General features: G+C 34.7%; 2 protein-coding genes across 2 annotated transcripts; both read right to left on the bottom strand.

Annotated features, from left to right (window-relative positions):
- Positions 1-773: 773 nt before the first annotated feature.
- On the bottom strand, positions 774-12931 carry gogo (thrombospondin-1 like protein golden goal). The gene is made up of 15 exons (XM_018456595.1): positions 12496-12931; positions 9560-9703; positions 8757-9003; positions 7494-7698; positions 6880-7101; positions 6648-6797; positions 5881-6229; positions 5086-5216; positions 4769-5014; positions 4114-4369; positions 3687-3905; positions 3226-3397; positions 2828-3001; positions 2489-2630; positions 774-2149 (listed from the first exon to the last, which is right to left on the bottom strand). Exons 2-15 carry the CDS (start codon positions 9618-9620, stop codon positions 803-805), a joined length of 3921 nt encoding a protein of 1306 aa, XP_018312097.1. The 5' UTR covers positions 9621-9703; positions 12496-12931; the 3' UTR covers positions 774-802.
- A 3385-nt stretch (positions 12932-16316) lies between these two features.
- LOC108728175 (SCY1-like protein 2) lies at positions 16317-21046 on the bottom strand. The gene is made up of 7 exons (XM_018456597.1): positions 20404-21046; positions 19100-19338; positions 18634-18972; positions 18190-18492; positions 17691-18075; positions 17185-17566; positions 16317-17088 (listed from the first exon to the last, which is right to left on the bottom strand). Exons 1-7 carry the CDS (start codon positions 20825-20827, stop codon positions 16578-16580), a joined length of 2583 nt encoding a protein of 860 aa, XP_018312099.1. The 5' UTR covers positions 20828-21046; the 3' UTR covers positions 16317-16577.
- Between the last annotated feature and the right edge of the window lie 1016 nt (positions 21047-22062).

Raw genomic sequence — 22062 nt, 5'->3', positions numbered from 1 at the left:
AGCCGACGCATTCCGAACGCTGGTCTCAGGATGATTGTCAAAATGTTGTAAAATACGATTCCCTGCCTGCAAATCTCTTCGTAACGCTGCTTGAAATTCATTAAAAAGTTTATAAATAAAATAATTAAAATAATAAATTAAATATATTTTTTTCTTTTTTCGTGATTTCCTGCGAAACAAAGCAAAAAGGAGCATATGTCTATAGGACTTTTTTTCTTAGCTTTTTACTCCTCTACACGCTCCCGAAGTTTTGCCATTTAATTTGGAAACACCCTGTATATATATAAAGTCGAAATACGATCTAATTAACACTTTAATTCATTTTTATAATTTTTATAATCGTTGAATTATAATTATCCAGTTACTCATAATTTGTCTTATGATTGGAAGGTGCAGCAAAACGTTTGTAATATTACGTCACTTCGCTGCATGTAAGCAGAAGATTAAGATATATAAGTATATTTATGTAATCGCTAATACAATACACTGAAGGAACGGTTTTGCTGAAGCACCTAAAAATTTAGCTAGATAAAAATTTGAAAATAATTTTATTGGAATAATTTTGTAATTATTTTAGGAGTCCAAACAAAATTATTTTCAAATTTGCACCTAGCTTAATTTTTAAATACTTTAGCAAAACCTTTCCTTCTGTATAACAACGTTTCATGTGGCAAAACGTATCCCGTCAGATTCTTCCAAAATATCGCTACACTGATATAATATTCTCAGCCATAAAATAGTAATAACTAAAATAGTAATAACCTTTATTGCGCTCCCATATATAGCAATTACAACATAAATTTCACAAATTTGCTCTGTTATCGATATACTCGTCGTCGTCGTCTGCGAACTTGATGCCGTCCTCATTCTCACGGATCAGGTCGTAGAAGGAGTCGCGCGATTCCGTCTTTATGTCGCTCTCAACCCCGTAATCAGGGCTCTGAATCTCCTTCTTGGACAAACTGATGTTTAAATTGTCGGTCGTTAATCTCCGTGCTGTCGCCGGTGAGTTCAGTCGCGGTCCCGAGAACTCGATCATCGGAATATTAGTATAATCCGAGAGTTTATTGGTCTCACGTGGTTGCGTAAATTGCGTAAAGTCTCGGTACTTGCACGGGCCGCTCGTTACGTTTAAATTTGTCGTTAAAACGATGTCCGATGTGGGATCGTCCTTAGCACTCTGAAGAGTCCTGTCCTTGCCGTCTACGTATCCCTGAGTCTTCGAGCTTATTGATTTGCCAGACAGTTTGGACGTATTTTCATTTTTTAAACAACGATTCTTCTTGTCGTTCTGAGAAACGTCCTTTGTTTTTTGATTCACGTAAGACTTTGACGTATCATGATGAAGGATTGCATCTTCGGGATATCTCTTGAAAATTTGTTTCGATTTCTCCGATTTATCCTCTGACTTGGCCACAACGCTATCAGCAATATTTACATAGCTATCCTGTGGACCGCTTTTCAAAACGTTCTGTTCCTGAGAGAGATCGGATTTAGTACTATGAAGGCGATTGGGAATACTGCATTGTGTCCTGTCGATTGCAAGTTGACTGCATAGAGACTCCTCGCTGACCCGAGTCCTGGAGTCCTCCAGGATCCGGTGGATCGGCAGCAGGCGTTCGTTCAGTCTGGCAGTTCTGCTTTCGCTGATGCTATCCTCGGACAGAACGCTACCGCCTGACGACGAGTCGTTCTTCGACGACGACGAGGACGTCGAGTCCTGGCGTTGCTGTTCAAGACTTGGTCTACTCTCCTCGACGCTAGACGCGATTTGATGTCGCATACGTCGATACTCGGCTGGGGTCAAGGTCGCGCCCTCGGTGCTCTCCGGCAGTCGATACAACGGACTCGTCGTGCCTTGAAAACAATCCGGACGATCCGCAGACGGATCTTGAGAATCCTCAGACATCGACAACGGGGGTATCCATAGGAGAAAAGCTGGATCCATACCTAAGTACGAGCCCGGCGCGGCGCCGGCGTTCGCGACGTTGTAATCGTAATAATCGAGCTCCATATCCGTCTCGGGATTTGTCAGGCTGAACTCCGAACCCGGTCCTTGTAGCAGTCGCTCGCGATTTCGACGATCCTTCGTCTCTTTACCGCTGCGGAGTGTGGATGTGCCCGATAGTGGGCTACTCGTAGACGAATTCTAATAACATTTTTCGATCTTAAAAATTAAAAAACTTTCTGGCACTAACGCACTGAATTAAAATTAAATTTACCTTTTCCTTAAATTTTCTCTGAATAACAATACGTGATTTATCTGACACATTTAAATAATTATTGTAGATCTTTTATCATGTTTAGGTTTTGTATCATCTCAATTTATTTATCTCAATTTAATTGAAGTTAGGCATATTAATAAAATATCGTTGCATTATCAGAATTAGAAGATTTACAAGAAAATTTGTTTCGTTTCTTGCTTTAACTTTTACTTCTTTGTGTGATTTTTTAAAATGAAATATACATAATCAGATTAGACCTCTACCTTAGACTGCAAAGGATTAGATGTGTAACGATGAAGTCTTGCAATATGCGGGCTCTCGGTAATATTCGCTGTGCTTTGACATCTCGTCGTGTTGCCCGACGTCAACTTGTTCGCAGAACTAATAGATCCCAGAGTTCGTAATCTGCAACGTGAGTAATGTACAAATTATTTTAAACTGTTCACTTGATTATATAATTATATTGATTATATAATATATTATATATTGTATATATTATATATTGTAGTATATATTATATATTATATATTGAGAGATTATATATTGATATGAATATTATAATATATAAAATTTCTCCATCGAGATTAGTGAATTATACTTACTTGATTGGTTGGGCATATTTTATTTCCGGCTGACCAATTGCCATAATAGCCGATACCGTCGCCGATGGTTCATCGGTATGCAATTTATTCGGTATCACACTTCTCTCTGTACAACTTTCGTCGTCATCTCGAAACTTCAAGGTAGTCGAGCTTAAGCTGGTTTCATCTTCGTATCTGTTACCAAAAATATACTTTAGAACGCTGATATATAGGTCGCGATAAAACATTCAATGGATCGATAGTTCTATCATAGAATGAATAAAGCAAAATCGTGTAATTCTGAGTATAACATTAAAATATTAAATATTTAAAATACGATTGAATTAAAGATTAGGAATATATCACATATTTTAAAATGTTTTTTAATATTAAATATTAAGCAATGAATTGTTACTTACTCCGCCAAAGTTTCCGAACTATCGTAACCATCCTCCACCGCACAAGGTGCTATTTTACGTTTCGACAGTCTTGGTGTGCACTTCTTTGGCAGTCCCACTAGAGATGCGACTTCCGAAATTAACGTCGTAGAAGACATCGATTTTGCTCGGCCTACCATCATATTGCTGCATCCTAAATAATTTATTAATTCTAACATTTTCATTTTCTGATACGTCTTTATTTAATACATATTAGTTATTTTATTATTAAAATTAATAATAATAAAATGTCTTTTAATTTTAATATTCATATTAATATAATAATTAATTTTAATTATATAATGTTAATATAATTTTAATATTAATATTCATAGTTTTCTAATTAGTTTTATTCTATAAAATAATCGCTTGCTATTGATATTAAATTTTTAATAATCAGTAGATAGTTAATCTTTCAATATACAAAATTGTCAGATATTTACCAGAATGCTCACTCAAGGTATCTAAGTCCTCCGCGATATGGTACTTTCTATATTTCAGTGCAAATTGCAGTGCTAGAAAAATAGATATAAAGAATATGAGTATCAAAAGGGATGCTGTCGCTAGATGCGCGGGTCCCCAGAAGATCCATTGCTCAACAGTGAGAGTAGAATTCGTTTCCGAAGGGAGTAAAACCGACGTTTTGTTCTCATATAGTTTTTCTGAAAAAAATGAATTATATAAATTAAACATATCTTGAATACAGTATCACGAAAACGTATCACGAAAACGATATAAATAAAAGTACATAATAATCATTTATTATATAATTAATACTTCACTGCATTTAATAATATATATATTACTAGATATTTAAAAAATATTAAGATTTTGCTTTATTTTACATATATGATAAGTTGTGACGCTTACGAAATATACTCGCATGTCCCAAAAAGCCACCCACGCAGGCATCCCCCGAGGCGGTGTGCTCATCGCTAAAGAACTCGAGCAATAAACTTTGACCCGAGGAGAATATCGTTCCTGTCGCGGGTGCACCCTTATCAAACGCAATATCCGTCAAAAGTTCCGCGCTTAACGAATCACCATCGCGAGCGCGAAAATATTGTTCTGGGCAGGGAAACTGCGTTTGATCCAAATGCAATCGGATTATGTAATCCGATTTTGCCTATAGATAAATCGAAATCAATTATTACACGAAAAGCATGATTTTGCTGAAGCATCTATAAAATATAGTTAGGTACAGATGTGAAAATAATTTTGTTAGACCATATCAAAATAATTATGTAGTATGTTCAAACTGATTGATAGAATTTAATGTCAAAACTTTGTAATATTGCTCATCGTGCTTGAAATTCTTATAACTACTTTGATGGTCCATCAAAATTATTTTCAGATCTGTATATCTATAATATTTAAGTTAAATTTTTTAATATTTCAGCAAAATCGTACTTTTGTAGATATCTCTCCCAAAAAATCGAAGAAGAAAGAAATCTTTTTTTCTTTGAACGAATATAAAATTATTTAATTTGCAAAAAATAATATAATGCATTCTCGTGAGATTTACCTGAAGCAGCCAGAAAGAACGACCGGGACAGGCTTGAGTATTTGCCGCCAGTATCTTGTTCAAGGCTTTATCTCCGAAATTGATAATACAACCACACCGACACTGTGCGCCAATCTGAGCCGTGACTTCCGGTCTTGCTGCCGCTAATGTCGCTCCGTGTCGGCACTCCCATCCTTCGGTGTTCCACGCCTCTTGAAAATCGATCCTGCCGGTACCACCACAGGATTCCGTCTCTATCGCTCTTCCCTATTTCGAGCAAAGCGTCACTATTTGATTTGATTGCCACGCATTTTGCATCATTCACTGTTAAAACTCACCTGACAGAATTTCGCTCCGTATTTCGGGGGTGGCGTGTCGCAAAATCGATATCGATTACGAACGCCACCCACGCAGGAGCTGCTGCAAGGACTCCACGCGCTCCAAGGACCCCAACCAGCCGCATCGTTTTCTACATTAATTATTAAAATGAGAAGGGAGGACAATTTGTATGGGGTGTCTCAAAAGTTGAGCACTTTGTTCAAATGCTCAAAATAGCTTAAAAAGTTTGAATTTGAGTAGAACTATACTTGATCACAATCTTTTAATTTTCGATATTATCTATCAAGAAATTTAATTTCTTAAAATTGTTTTAAGAAACTAATAATTAAATAATTAAATTTTCAACCATTTATTCGTGTTTCATTCATTTTTAATAATTAATTTATAATATTTATAGCTCAAAGAAAACAGAAGTAAACAATTTGTAATTTATCCTTCTGGTAAATAATGAATAGAATCAAAGGATAAATCAAATCAAAGCGTCAAAGTATAATAATAAAGCATAACAATATCATTAACAACATATTAAGTTGAATTAACTTATCTCTTAATTAAATTATTGTTAACAATATAATTATACGTTAAATTAATTGTTTTATTTAAAGTCCAATTTTAAAATTCTCTAAAAACAATCACACATTTCATCTATTTTGACCTACATCAAACGAAGAGCAATTGAGGCTCGTTAAGAGGATAAAATCTACGTGTAGCCATTTCTCGAGGTGAATTACGAGACGATAAATCTTAGTTAGGGGTGGAGGCACCCGGCTTTTAAGCATTTGCACGTCGCTCACCCAGCAGTGGGAAGGTCGGTATACACGCAAGCTTCACTTCCGCCATCGCGCCGGTGATCGCCTGGCTCACGTAAACGAAGCAGTACTCGATGAACTTCTCGGTGAAGAGATCGCAGTCGAAGTTCAGCGAATGCTTACCCGGCGCCGCCTTTAATTCCGCCACGTAGTGCAAGGCGGACGGCGGCGCTAGGGAACTTACATCCGCCCGAAGACGGCCGTAGACGCGCACGCGATCACCCTGAAGACGACATGTGGGATACTGAAAGAGAACCGGTATGCCCGCTGTTCCCTCGCAGGGATAGATTGATCTCGCGTGGACGTTAAAGCTAAACTCGGTGGACCATTCCACCTGCAAAATAAAAAAAATGCAACGTATATATAATTAATTTAAATGTATGTATATATAATTATATATGTATACATACATATATAAACTAATACTGTCTAAAACCTTTAGAGTGAATTGTCACTCTAAAATGTGAAATTTCTTAAAGATAAAAAATTGAGTCACTCTTTTTCAAGACGCTCAATTTTTACTCTTTAGAGTGAAATTCCACTCCAAAGAATTTGGAAAATATATATCTAAATTAATTTATATACATAAAATAATTATTTTAATTCATGTATACATACATATATAGTATAAATTATATTCACGACACAATAAGCACATAATACATTAATCCTGCGATGTTCCAGTTATGTAGCTATCTCTTCAATTATTATCTTCCATCATTCCAATAATTTAAATAGGGAAATTTAATTACCTTAATGTACGCGCTGGTCGTCGGTGCGGATGGATTAACTTCCGAGGCCTTTAATCTAAGAGCATAATTTCCGGCCAGTCCGAAAAATTCACATTTCAACTTGATGATCTTCGGCGAGGTGAAGCCATTTATTTCTTCATAATAGAGCACCTAGGTTCGAGGAACATAAGAGATTGGATTTCGCAACGTTCTCGTTTTATATGACACTCCCTTTATTAAATGTAACGCTTACTTGCATGCGACCGTTGTTCTGTGGATCGCAGGCGGCCGCGGTGGTACCGCAATATATGAGTTGCAAAATATAAGCCGCCACAGGAACACCGTTGGCAGGTACACACGAGATTCCCTTGTACTTTATAGTAGCTATTACCGACTGGTTAGGATATGTACCAAAGTGTTGGGATTCCAAATGCAGAGAAGGGGTTGGCCACTTTACGTCTAAGGCACTGCTCATCTAGATACGTTTTACATTCCAGTTAGATAGCACTTCTTCGAACGAGATATTAATATTATAAATACAACGTTCGTTCTGATTCTTTTACGATTCTTTCGTGTCCTCGAAAAAAAAAATTATGAAGTAAGATCTCAAAGAAAATTGATTTCTACTTTTATTTATTGATCTGCCTTGAATTTTATCTTAATTCACATTAATCAATCTTAATGGTTTTGCAATCTCTTTAATTTCTGCTAAAGAAGAATTTTATAATGTGACAGCCAATAATTCTAAAGTATTAACAAATCATGCAATTATCATTAAAATTATTATAGTTGTGTGTATATATATTAAATTAATTAATGCATCTAATACTATAAATGCAACTTTAATAATAGAAACAGTGTACCCACCTCAATTTCAGGCAGCCCAGTAATGGCAGTGTTATGTCTGGCAGCCACGGTTGAGAACTTGTATTGAAGTCGTAGTGTATAAATTCCGCCACGCGAGAAGACACCACAAGGTATTATCACAGAAATATTCTCACCCTTATGCGGCAAGGTATCCAGAGGGAAATCACCAATCAATTCCGATGTGAGGCCATCGACGTACAGTATTCTAAAATTCGATAATCTCGATCTGGTGCAACTCGCCAACTTGCATAAAGGAGCACGGCAATATCTCGCGCTATGTCTTAGTGCCGTGTCTCCAGATTAATACACGAATGTAAGTGCGATATAAATGCAATTGTTTATATTACGATATCATGTCGAGAGTAATGAATTAATTTCACTGTTTTCTGAAACTCGACATAGAAAAGACAAGTTAATTATTGTCCATTTATAACTAGTCACTCATTTACGAATAAAGAATAAAGTATAATATTTGTGAAAATAATTACATAAGTGGAACAATTAGGTCAATGAAAAATAAATCAAATAATAAAAAGAATCCTATTTTTAAAGCGGATCTTGGTGCTTAATAATATTCATATGCAAATTTGAAAATACATTTTTAGTACTATAAAATAAACTGCGCGTCAATTCATTTTGTCGGACTTGAAGCGCAATCATAAACTGAAGTTGAAAATATTTATGAAAATGGTCTTGCAACTACAAACAAACTTAATTATCTTCTACACGGAGAAAATTTTATATTTAAAATTACTATAATGTGATAGAAGCTGCGGACCATCGTGTAATTATAAATTTAAATGCTACAGCCATTTTTTTAAAAACAATAATATAATGTAATTTTTACACTTTTTCATAGTAAAAATTTTTTATTACAAAATCAAAACTTGTTAAATAAAAGTTAGTATTGTAAAGATAATAAAAAATATATACCTAGCAAATTTTGTTTGCGTACCATAGTAAAAATTAACTCTTTCCGTGCTTAAGCACTTGTTTAACAAAAATTACTTCATTTATGTGATAAAATTAGTATTATCATAGTAAAAGTTATGTCGAAACATTGTTGTGAAGGTCCATCCGAAAACACAAGACATATAGTAAAATGTAATTTAAAATTGTATTAAAACTTAATATAAAATTTTCTCCGTGTATGATTATATTTTACTTTAATGTTTGCTTATTTAAGGGTGCACATACAGCTGAATATTTCAGGGCGTCGCGACAACGTGCGTGTTTGTTAAATTTTATGACTCTTTTACATACCTAAGCACGAGCGGTTCGTGACCCGCGTTAACTCCGTCTCTTTTTGAATCGATTGTTTCTTTCTCGTCTTTCCTTGCGCCATTTGTGCCGTTGATGGACATGATATTTGTGGATACCATAAAGGATTCCGTTTCTGCCGAATCCAAAATAAAAACGGTTACGTCTCCGGACAAAGCCGTGTGGGAGGAAGGAGCGACAACTTTTAATAGTATCGGCTCCTTCGCGTCTGTCATCGATCTTGTGATACCTGAAACCAGTAAACACGAATGTCTAAAGTTGCACAAAACAACTTTATATTAAATACTTTTTTTAATAAATAGAGTTAGTCAATAATTATCCATAAATTAATTTAAATATTAATTATGTTCAAACAATTAGATAATAATCTGATTATAGACATGCAAGCTCAGTATTGTTCATATCATCGATTAGAGTTAAATTATTAATAATTAACTCTAACTTAGAGCTGCAACTGATAAAAACTCTGTGAATACGAAACATCTTACGATAATATTCGTTTTTAAATGGACCTTGTAATTCTTTAGCCTTTTTGAATATATTGTCCTAATTAAAAAAAATCTTTTTTTGCTCATTTATTGATTCGTCGTTACTTGATTGTGTTTTACTAACTTATATTATTCTCTTATCTTCATATAATTATTTTTAATTACTAGCTTAATATATATAATATAATATAGAATTAATATAGATTTATGTGATTCTCAATTATGTCACTTATTCTTATAGTAGAATTTTGCATTTCTTTACGTCTGTGCGAAAATTAAAATCTATGTTATTAATACCGCATCTCAGAAGAAGGATGATTAATAATCCCAGTGATGACCATTCAAATGTCCAATTCATGTCCGGCTCTTCATTGATGACTGCCAGGGCCTAACCGAGATATTTCGGTGCCCCGGAAAATATAACAAATCTGCGTATCTATTCTGTTAATGATAATAAAATGCGCTTAAGTCAGAGTTAGACCGTAAAATAAATTAGACTAATATTATCGGTATAAAATAAGTTAAAGCAAAGTAGAGCATACTAGAGATTACGTTCAAAGAAAGTAAACCAGAGTAACCCAGATTACGTCGGAATATATAATAAACGTTCCTATAAAGCTCCTGACAAGCTCCTTTAACCCGGATGATAACTATCGAACATGCGAATGAGGCATTAAATTCTTAAAAAATTTCTTTTAGTGATCATAATTAAAATTAAACATCAAAATACATAATATAAACTACATTTTTAATTCTATTTTCAATATTCTTAGTACTAAAGAGTTACAAAGAACTAATAACATATATTACTGATAATATCTTTTCTTGAATGTTATAATTTTTAATTCTTTTAATAACATTATTTTAATTGTGACCATTGTAAGTAATTAATCTTTCTATAAAATTATTTTTTAAGTATAATATAATTTATATGTGTATTTAAAACCTTTATTTATAGATTTGGACTTTAATTTTGATAAAGAAATTAAATTTAAATATAAAATAAACATTTAGTAATTAAAAAATTTATTATTTTTGGTCTAAGCTTTTGTTAAATTTATCTACCTCTAATTATCTTATATTTGCGATCGATATATATTAATGCAAAGCACATCGTCGATTTACTCGCTCTATAGATGCAAATAAGTTAACGCTGGTATAGCATAATTTTGCTTTGGGCCAACGATCAAAGTCACCGGGCGACGTGCGTGCGTTTTGCATCCCCGCTCCGCTTCTGAAAATCTGCAGCCCTGTATAATTGCACGTGTTGAACCCTTAGGGCAACCCCGCGTCGTTTCTCGGAGGGAAATCGAAATCGGGCATCGTCCTTTCGCGTCGGTATCGATCGGCTGTGTCCCTAGCGTGCACCGTTTCAGAAAAAGCACATACGCGTCTGTGTACAACGCCGACCGCATGAGAGATATGAGATGTTTCGTGTTTTTAACATGATATTTGCAAAATTAATACAGAGATTGCACAATTAACATTTACAAACTTGAGAAATTACATATTTAACATAGAATTCTATTTTTACCGCGCATTTAAAATGTAGGAAAATAAAAATAGATAATTGCCATAATTTTTTTATGCTGCAACTTTTGCATTTTTTATATTCCATTGAATAGTTCATTAAATAATTTTTATCATAGATAGTATTTTGTATAAATATAACTTATGGAAATGTTTATTTTCCACGAATTTATTTGATAGAAAGTAATAGATTAATTAATAATTCTAAGATATTAATAACTTTAAAAAAATTTTTATTTATATTCAATTTAGCTAATTATGAAGCTAACTATGAAACTAACTATATATACATAGACGAAATGTGTGATGTTCATCTAAATCGTTTTCCGATATCGTCTCTATGTCCACAAAATATTTGCGCATATCTGTGAAAGATCTTACTGGTCTCCATGGGGTATCTCGAACCCCCTGAGGATTCTTTTCACGCGAAACAGAAATGGATAGATGGTGGACCCTTCCATAAATGTGCTCGTTAAAATCGGGATTTCTCGCTGTCTGCGTTCCCCTGCTAATTTACGAGAAAACGCGATCCATGTGTGAAATTTTTCCCTTTTCCTATTGAAATATCTTGTTTGAAGAATCACATAAATTTAAAATAAAATTTCTATTATATAATACTTATAAAATATAATATTGTAAAGAGATTAATTTACTATTTGAAATAACGTTATTATTAAAATAAAGAAATCAAAATCTACAAGGATTATTTATTTCAGTAAATAATTATCCTTGCAGATTTTGATTTCTCTACTTTATAATTTTTTTATCATTTTCATTTTTTCTCTCGAAAAAAAGATGAAATTCTCTTATCATTTGATTAATTAAAGAAAGTTATTACTGACAAGTAATTTATTTCACATTTTACTTTTAATAAGTACTTTGGACCTAAGTGAGGCTAGTAATATGTGTGGACAATCCACGTGTTGGAATGGCGTAGAAAGCGGTATTTGGATCGATTATGCAATTGGAATAATGAGTTCGTTGCTGCGTGCAAAAGGGAATACCGACCCTACACAGATACGCGTTGCTTATCGCAGCGAACACGCGTAGTGGTGATTAACATTGATATGTCACAGATAAACATCGCCCCTCTGTCGGAGGCGCGACGATAGGGCAACGTCGAGTACTCTTGCAGTAACAATCGCGAAACATGCACAAGATGCACCGATAATTTATGGCCAAAAATAAATTAACGTTAACGTTTTAAAACATACGTAATTACAATTATGCATAATATTTTTTTATTCTTTCATTTCTATTTTTTTATTTTTCTATTCTATTCTTTAATCGAATTTCTGAGTTAAAGTTTAATTGACAAATATGTTTTCTGATACAAAAAGAAAAATTTGATTAAAACTTCGCATTAACAATACTTTAGACCCAAATAATTAATTGTAAGTTTAAATATTTGAAATATTTTTTATTTGAAATTATCCTGGTAAAAAATTTTTCATTAAAAATTAAATATTTACCGTTTACTTTTAAATTATCTTTACTAATTCTTAATATCCGATTATTTCAATTATCAGTTGTTATCAAGCACTTTTTAAATATTTTCTAAGTGTAACGTAGAAGATAAATGAAAGATTTTTTAAACGCCTCAAACATATATGCGACAGATATCATAATTTCAAATAAAATATCTCCGAAATATCTTTGAAATATTCTTTCAACATTTATGTTGTTTAAAAATTAACGCTTACGCAATACTTTTATCCCGATACGGTCCACATCTTCCCGGCGCGATTAATCACAGATCGCAGATCTTTTCCGCAGGACAGATGAATTTGACCGCCGATTTTCCAATCCGGTCAATCGATCTTGCCTTTCATCGATCCCCCCTCCGCGTATCGACGACGACGATGTCAACGAGCGGTCGTTTTGTCGACCGAAGGACGACGAAGGGGGTGCGCGATTACTCCGACGGTGGCGGCGGCCTCCTAGAATCGATATCGAGAGCCACACGCGAAATTGCCGGCTCGCCTATCCACGCCGCACAAACACCCTCGCGCGCATCCCCGCGCTGCTCCGAGGGTCGACCCTCCGACGGACACGAAATTACCCTCCCTCCCGCCAAGGGAGAATGCCGACGATGTTTATGAGAGTCGGGACGCTAAGAAACCGACACTATTCTTACGTCTTTCTCTTTCTTTCCTGACCCTTCTTTTTTTTTCTTTAATAAACTAGAAGTAACTTTTAATTTCTTATTTATTAAATCTTTAGAAGTAAATCCATAACTGCAGCGTGTACATTTTTCGAATTAATACGGCGAGAAATAAAAAAAAAACGCTGTTTGTCTCGTCCTCGGTCGTTTCCTTAGAATCAACGTTGTCAACACCGCGATGCTAATGACACCGTGAAGACTAAGGCGTATCACTGAATAAACTGAAATCGAGTTTATAACTTAAACAATTTATTTTTCTTTACAATAGTCTATTCGAATTGTTCGCGGATACCGCTACTCCCTCGTTTCGAATTATTTCGTAAGATCAGAATGAGATTTACGACGTGATCGACGCGAGATTTTTCTTCATCGGCGAGAGATCCCGCGGAAATGCGAAACAGGGAGCAACTGCGATGGGGCGACGCGCACATCGCGACTAAAGCCGGGGTCGCCTCGAATCGCCGCCACCGCTACCACTGCCGCTGCCGCCCCCGTCCGCACCCCCGTTCATCGTTCGACGGGGTGCGCCTAGGGGGTGAGCATTGACAGAAGGTTGGCTTCTATGAATGAATGTCCGATCTATACACAGCGCGCTACGCCGTTACGTGTTTTCGGAGCCGATAACGCGAGGCTGATTTTGCCGAGGGTGGGCGATTCGATATCCTAAAGGAACAGCGAAGAAGTAATTGCGAAGGCGCCAAAGTCGGGGGTGGCTTTCAGCAATATCGGCGCTAAGGAAGCGAAGGGTAGTGTTCATAATGCTGGACGACCAATGTGATGCGATGTTTCGAAGAGGGGAAGAAAGAATAATTTGTACATTAAACATAGATATATGAGATGAATACATCTTCTTTTTTCCCCTGTAATGATATTAGGGGTGTCTTTTGAAATTTAATATTTTTGCAATAAAAATATATCATGAATGTATACATTATATATATTAAATTTTAATACGAATATAATTTTTAACATATTTTTAAGCATTTGATTTTGAATTAGGCTGATTTAAATATCAAATTAGACAATTGAAATTATATTCTTCTTCTATTTTTAATAAACAATTTGTTTTTAACGATCTGCAAAGATAGACCTACTGCAAAGGTAGACCTAATAATTTATCATGTAAATATTAATTAATATTCCATTAATATTATTATTAGTAATATATATATTTGTTGAAGATATTAAATTACATCATATAACATACATATCTAATTTTATTTGTCTATGTATATACACATATATCTAATTATATAATAAATATGCCGAGAATTACTGTATATTTATTACTTAAAAAGTTTAATAAACAATTTTCTAGGGAGCACGATAACGAATTTTTTTGCAGAATTCCATGTTTCTTGGTCCTAAATAAATCATTGAGTAACGAAACACGACGATAATTATCGCGAATAATGCTCAAACAAACGAGAGTTTGAGTGCTTAACTTCCCGGGGCGCGAGCCACTTCTGCGCAGCCCTTCGTGGCTGCAATCCCAAAGAGAATAGAGGGCTGTTGCAGGGAGGCATACTCAGCCAATTAACGAGCGCAGCCCTCATTTAAAAACCTTCTTTTTTTTCTTCTGCATTGGCTCTTTCCTATTTATTGTGTGTCTGTTTGAGGAAGGGGCAATATTCTTTTCGTCCCAGTACTTCTTCTTGCGCCTCTTAGCGGCGACGATAGTACAGCTTGAATAATCGATACTTCCAGCATTTCTCCGCCGCTGCACACGCACGGTTATCGGCGTCTACGAAACCTAATTGCGCGGTGTTCCGAGAACAAAGGAATCAGTGGTTCTTTATGTCGAACAACTATAGGGTGAATGTCCCTTTTTAACGTAAACCCTTATTTTTCGATTTAGTTCCGTGTATGCTGCAGTCAATTACGGAGAAAAGCATTATAAAAAATATAACTTAGATAAGAAGAAAATTTAGAGTTTTTTAATGATTTTTACGAATTCTTATCTTTTCTTATATAAAAATATGAAAATAATTAATTTTTAATTAAATATGAAAGAAATTATCCAAATATCGATAACGACGAACTTTTTTCATCTTTGTACAAGAGTTTCAAAACTACCAGATAATAATTATAAAATAAAATTTTAAAATTAGAAATACATTTTTGCATGCAATTCATAATTAATAATGTAATTAGTAATGGTAGAGATAAAAGTACTTATAAATTAACACATCTTTTATTTTAAGCAGTAACATTTCAAGCAGTTTTATTAGACTCAAATAGCAATCATTAACAATAACAAAATAAACAACAAATAGATCGAAAAATATTACAAATTAATACAATTTTCATGCAAACACACTTGCTTGAAGATAATTGCAGACGATCAAAGAGATTTACGTAATGTATCTTACGTAGAGATTTACATAGTAATCCCGCATGCACAAATTTCAAATAAAATTAATGCATTGTTTTGACCATTTGTAACATATATAACGCTTGATCATTTCATACAGAAATATATTATAAAATAAATTTTGTTTCTGCACAGCTTATAAGACGATATATTACAAGTAGATGCCAGCACACAACAATCATATTAATATACAGTCAGATTGATACATACGAACGATCCTTTATTACAAATCGCCAAATTATGGAATAAAAACGGCGGTTCACGATATCCCCTAGATCTTTTTAATGAACAATACCTCTATTTTAAGTAATTCTTACTTTAAAGTTTTTCTTATCCCGCGAACAAGCTATATGTACATCGAAGCGTGAGAGAGCATGGCGAATTAAATAACGATAAAAACATGCGTTTCTGTATAAAAGATTGTGACTTCCATTTTATTATCACATTCGAAGTTACTACTTTTCAGCGTTTGTAGTAACTTATCAACTATTTCGTACTTAATGTACGGTTTAATATTATCTGAAAAGATTATTCTAATATTTGTCGACTTTGAACATCTTTATAAATATATATCTATTTAATGGTTCATAAATATTAAAACAGGAGAAGTATACAATAAAACTAATCAAGCATCCCCAAAGAGTTACACAACACATATAGACTTTTTTCTAGTTACTGACAACATTATTAAAATAAGAAATATAGATGTATGGAATATAAATAAATTTTTTATATATAAGACTGATAAAGTCCAACCGTATATTTTAAGCATTGGAGAAAAAAAAATATTGCGAAGATGAGCGTTTTATTTTGGAAAACATCATGTGTAATCATATTAGTTTTTAGTTTTATGTTAAGTGGATATGCTTTTCTCCGGTAATTATTTTTTGTTCTCCAAGATTCCTTAAGAGATCTACAATTAAATTATTCTAGACGAAGCAGTCTCAATATAAAATATGTAAAACAATTATTATTTAATATTGGTCTAATATTGCAATCTTTGATTGCTCGTGCTGATACAAAGGATCTATTTTTTTTACAATTTTTTATTATATAATGGTGACTTTCATCTTCGATAATATTACCTGAAATCAATCACATTAGACGAAAAACTATGGGTACATTCAATATTATGATCGCTCACTTGTAATACTGAATGCACCTTATGTATTACAATCACTGTAGCGTTTTCATATCGCTTTCTACCGTTTGTTATCCAACAATAACTTCAAAGATATTTCAACTTATTAACTAAGTAAATCCATGATATCTTGCGTGGATGAATTAGGTTTGTTTACATTGGTTTGCGCATTAGTGGATGACATGAGAGGCTGCAAGGTTCCGGGAAAGTTTAAATTTGGCTTAACCTCTGGTTGTGTCGCAAAATTTACATTATTCTGGGGAGCGATAGAGTTCCACACCAAGGTGGATTGTGGCGAGTTCCAGTTCAAGGGTGTACTCATTCCATTGGAATTCCAATTCATTGGTCTATTCAACATTGTTTGCGAATTAAGTGTCGGAGACGTTAAAAATTGCGATTGCGTTAGACTAATGTCGTTATATTTATGTGCAGTATTTTTAGCAGCCGGCTGTGATATAGTCGATCTTGACATTGACAGATTTAATTCATCTAAATTATTTTTTAGCAAAGTCGCAGTCAAATCCTTCGGCTGCGATTTTACAGGTTGTAATACAGCTTTAGGAGTCAGCATTGGTTGAGACTGCATTCTTTGATGCGTTTCTTGTTGTTGAATCAACCTAGAAAAAAATCATTGTTTTAGTATTACAATTAATGATTATGCGGTTATATTTAAAGAAAACGTATTAAATCTTTGAAATATACTCGAGATATACCTGAATTTGTCTTCAATGGTTAATCCATTCTCAATATTTACAGTCTTAGAATTAGAATTAGCATTCGGTGATAGCATTTGGGGCGTTAAATTAATGTCGCTTAAACTGTTGTTTTGCATAAAGGTGGGTGAAGTCACTTGAGAAAGTGCCTGATCGAGTTGTTGTGTCTCACGACGCACAGCATCCAATTGACGTAATGCCTCTCGATGCTCGCTGGTTACTCGGTTTATCATATCGACGACAAGCGTAGAAAGTATCTCATATTGCGACATGCTAAGATTTTGCTCTATGCAGAGGGGTAACAGAAACGGTAGTACCTTTGTTGCCAATATTTCTTTGCCCATACCTAGCTTACTGTGAGTAAGTAGCATTCTGTAAATACCTAACAACATAAAGAAAAATATTTTTCTCAATCTTTCCAGTAAAATTGGGCGGATTACAATAAATGTAAAATATGTTAAGAATTTCTTTTTTTTTTTAAGTTTTGTACTAGTAAAATATATTACCTATAATAGCCATTAAAATTGCTGGTTCGCCAGAATGAGGAACTTCTTGGAGGAATGGTAATATCTGATCGAATACCAGCCAACGATCAAAACTTGGCAACATTTTCGCGAGACACAGCAAACAACTAACGCGTACTCCAAGACTAGTAGATTTCTTTCCTGGTGACAAACATATCTTTTTCATCCGTGGAAGTATGGCATTTTTTATAACTGGTCCCTCGATCATCGTCACGATATTCGGTAATGCCGATAGGCAGAGTTCTTGGAGCTGCTCCCATTCGGATTCTAATGCACGCAATAGCATAGGCACTATATCGGTCTTAATTACATCCGTGGGACACAGTTTCAATAACAAATTTACTTGTTGCATAAGAACCAAACTAATCTATGAAAGAAAAATTTTATTCATTGTATAAGTATTTTATCATCATTATCTTACTTTTATTTTATTATATCATTTCATTATTTTACTAGTCTTGTGAGGAAAATATATACTTACTTGTGGTGGATCTTCTAAAGCAAGAACAGGTTTTAGATTAGGTAGGATATGTTCTCGGAATTCTTCTATCTCGGAAACTTCCATTACTTGCAGTATACTCGGCAATACAAACGGTATCATAGGTGGATTAACTAACTCCTTATAGAGAGCAGGTAATACTCTATGTAGCACAACTCTATGTGGTAATTGTTTTAATAGCTGCGGAAGACCTTTGTAAAATTGCGATTTCTGGAGATTATCCCATTGGAATAATTTGTCCAAGTAATTTAACGTCTTCACGCCAATGTCTGTAAAATATTCGATCTGCAACAATTTATAATAATGGAGTAAATTTTAAGAATATTTTTTATTTTGAGAACATTTTTTTATATACTCTTAATTATTTAAAACAGATTTTGCAAATTTGATATATTTCACAGAAAATTATTTAGAAAAGTAAGTTACCTTGATAAATTGATGAGCATCTAATCGTAATTCAGGACTATGGCTCAACATGAGCTTTACAGTATCTCTCAGTGTATCAGGGATTGGAAGAAGTTTTGCTGAGATGTTACATCCCTTGAAATTTTCCAAGAAACGTCGACATTTTCCAAAATCATTGTGAAATTCCTGCAGCGATTGATGTCCCGAGGAATGTATCGTATATATCAGTATACCCAAGGCAAAAATATCACTAGGTGGTCCGTTACTACTTGCTAAAATGCACTCGGGTGCCTGATAATCTAACTGAGGTTGTACAACTGCAGGAAGTGTAGAATCATATTCCAGATAAGACCATGATGGCTGCAATAAAAAAATGTGATTCGTGGAAATGCAAAATACAATCATCAATCCAAATATTTATTTAGTAAAATAATATTTATTAAAATATAACCGACAAATATTCTTATCACTTAATGAAATTCCATACCTGTTTACCATCTGAATTCTGATTTAAGGCACAGAAGTCAAAACCAAATATCTTCCAAGCTCCATGAACATTGATAACAATCGATTCCGGACATAAATTCCTATGCAGTAGTTTTACATCACCATGTAAAAACGCCAAACCTTCTCCCAGTTGTAATAATCCATATCGTATCTCTATGTCAAGCAACTTGTAATCTTTCAAGTTTGTCGGAGTTGGTTGAGGTATATTCTCGTAATTACCTACGATGTATTTCATACATAAATATCATCGCTACTAAAGTAGCTTCAAATAAAACATTGCAAAATGTAATTTAGAGTGCTTTCCAGAGCAAGAGACACAGATAATACAGTGAATCATTATCCTTAATGCCAATTGTTTGCCAATATCGAACAAATATAAAATGATTATATTTGTACTAAGCCTAAACTACAATCTTTTTGTTTTCTGTTTCTTGCTTTTTGCTATTTTTTTACAACTTGACTTTTTGTTTCTTATCCGGTTTTTTGTTTTATGTCACCCGAGGTGAAAGTTTACAAACTTCGGAAGAAACAGGAAACACAGCAAGAAATACAATTGTCGATAAAACGGTTGTAAAGGGGGAAAAAAGCAAGAGGTAAAAAGCAAGAAAACAACCCAGATAGCAAAGCATGTCTCAGCAAAATTATGATGCTAGCAACTTGCCATAGATTTGTCTTCAATGATTTCGAATATACCAACATTGTAGCAACATGCAGACAATATATATATCTTGCATTGTCGGCAATATGACGGCATTGTATGATGTTGCATATTAATATGGCAACATGATGGCAATAGTACGAATTTTGATGACGATTTTAAAATTATTGACAAATTGCTGGCAAGTTGCTACTCAGTATTATCATATCGCAAAGGCATCAAGTTGCCAATAAATGAGGACTCAGTTGCTGCAATTCTGGTAGCAACACATACTTAGCAATGCATACTTAGCAAGTAACATGCCAGCAACAAGACAGGCATGTTGCTATCTGGGAAACAGCACATTGTAGAATAGGCTTTAGCTTTTTCCCTCTTTTGATTGTTTTATCAACAATTGTATATCTTGTCATGTATTTCTTGTCACTTGCAAAGTTCAACAACTTTTATCTTAGATAACAGAAAACGAAGAAGGATAAAATAAAAAAGCAAGAGATAAAAAGAGATAAAAAGCAAGAAAAGAAAGCAAAGAGCACATTGTAAATTAGACTTTACACTGGATCACTTGTGTCTCTTACTGAAGAACACCTTCAATCTTTATAGCAGTATGAAGTTTATATGAAGTCTACCTAGTACATTAGCCAGACTAGCGAACACTGGTTCAGTCGCAAACGCCAAACTGTCCCTTGATTCCTCCAATGGATGCTGCACAGTCAAAACCTGTGGATGCCTCAACTTTGTCAATTGCATAACACCCCGTTTCAGAGTCTCTAGCACGAGCTCCCGATCTGCCCTCGAGGACCATCTCTCCAGCATACGCTTTTCAAAAACAAAAATTGCTGCTTCTTGCTTGGTGGACTTTTTGTAGCCACTGTAGATCTTCCACAACAATCCTGGCCCAGCGCTCGCCACATGAACCGTTGCTTCAAACTCCCTGGTGACTGGGTTGCCGGGGAGAACACTGGACAGCTGCGATAATCCATACGCCGTATTCTGGACGGTATTGGTGATAGTGTTGCTGACTGTATTACGAAGTTTGTTTAAGACGTCCATCGTGTCAGCTGCTATTCAGAACGATGTCACCAGTGAAAAAACGCACACGTGGAATGTCAAGAAAAACGCACTCTAGAATATCGAAATTATCCAACTACTTCAAGAGATCGATATTTATACAATCTCTATATGAATGCCTCACAACGAGGGTAATTAAGATTACAGAAATCGTTGCCACTTATCGTCATGAATCATCACACGGCAAAATTTGTATGATACTCCAACTCTGATAAAAACACCTCCCAATACCAAAGCTACGTTAGCTTTGACGCTCACGACTGCTCACAGCGCTCGTGAGCATCAATTATCCTTGTTTAATATTTAAAAACAACAAGGATGAAATGACGCTTAAAGCGTCATAGGCGCCAAAACGAACACAGTCCAACATTCTCAAATTCGTGGTCCGATTCAATGGGTGCATTCAGTACTACACCACTCACTGAGCGCTCAGTGAGCTCTTGCATCTGATTGGCATATTCCGTTAGAACTAAAAATATAGACCAAACAGATTCAAGAGCTTCCTGAGCGCTCAGTGACTACATTTACACGGCACCCTTAATCAGGTTTAATAACATCCGTAGTTATGAAACTGACCAATCACAGTCATTCCATTCTTCCGAGGAACAGCTATGATTGGCCAATTTCATAACTACGGATGTTATTAAACCCGATTAAGCGTGCCGTGTAAAGCGTCGTCTATGTGAAGTAAGTTTGGTTTAAGAAGTAAGAGTAAGAAATTGACCAATCACAATCGAATGTGAGAAGAATACTCGACTGTGATTGGTCAATTTTTTACTCTTCCTTCTTAAACCAAGCTTATTTCGCATATTGTAGACAACACCTAAGGCCGGAATCAGACTACGCATTGAAGATTGAGATTGAAGATTAGAAAATTCACATTTGACCAATCGATACGAAAGGAACTAAAATTTCTTTGTCCTTATTGATCAAATTTCAATCTTCAATCTTCAACCTCAATCTTCTTTTTCCGCGTCCAATGTGCAGGAGCCGTAAGGGTGAAATCACACGGTGCGGAAAAAGACTGCGGAATAGAGAATGCGTCATTGAAGCAACCAATCAGCGCTATTCCGAATAGCGTTGAATAGCGTTGATTGGTTGCTTCAATGACGCATTCTCTATTCCGCAGTCTTTTTTCGCACCATGTGATTTCACCCTTACGGTACGTCTTATGGCCACTACTGCTGCTGCCCATTGTAGACGAACCTTAAGATAAC

This window comes from Mycetomoellerius zeteki, unplaced genomic scaffold (assembly GCF_001594055.1).
Source record: "Mycetomoellerius zeteki isolate Tzet28-1 unplaced genomic scaffold, Tzet1.0 scaffold581, whole genome shotgun sequence".
NCBI lineage: Eukaryota > Metazoa > Arthropoda > Insecta > Hymenoptera > Formicidae > Mycetomoellerius > Mycetomoellerius zeteki.
This window is presented reverse-complemented; position numbering and strand designations above follow the sequence as displayed.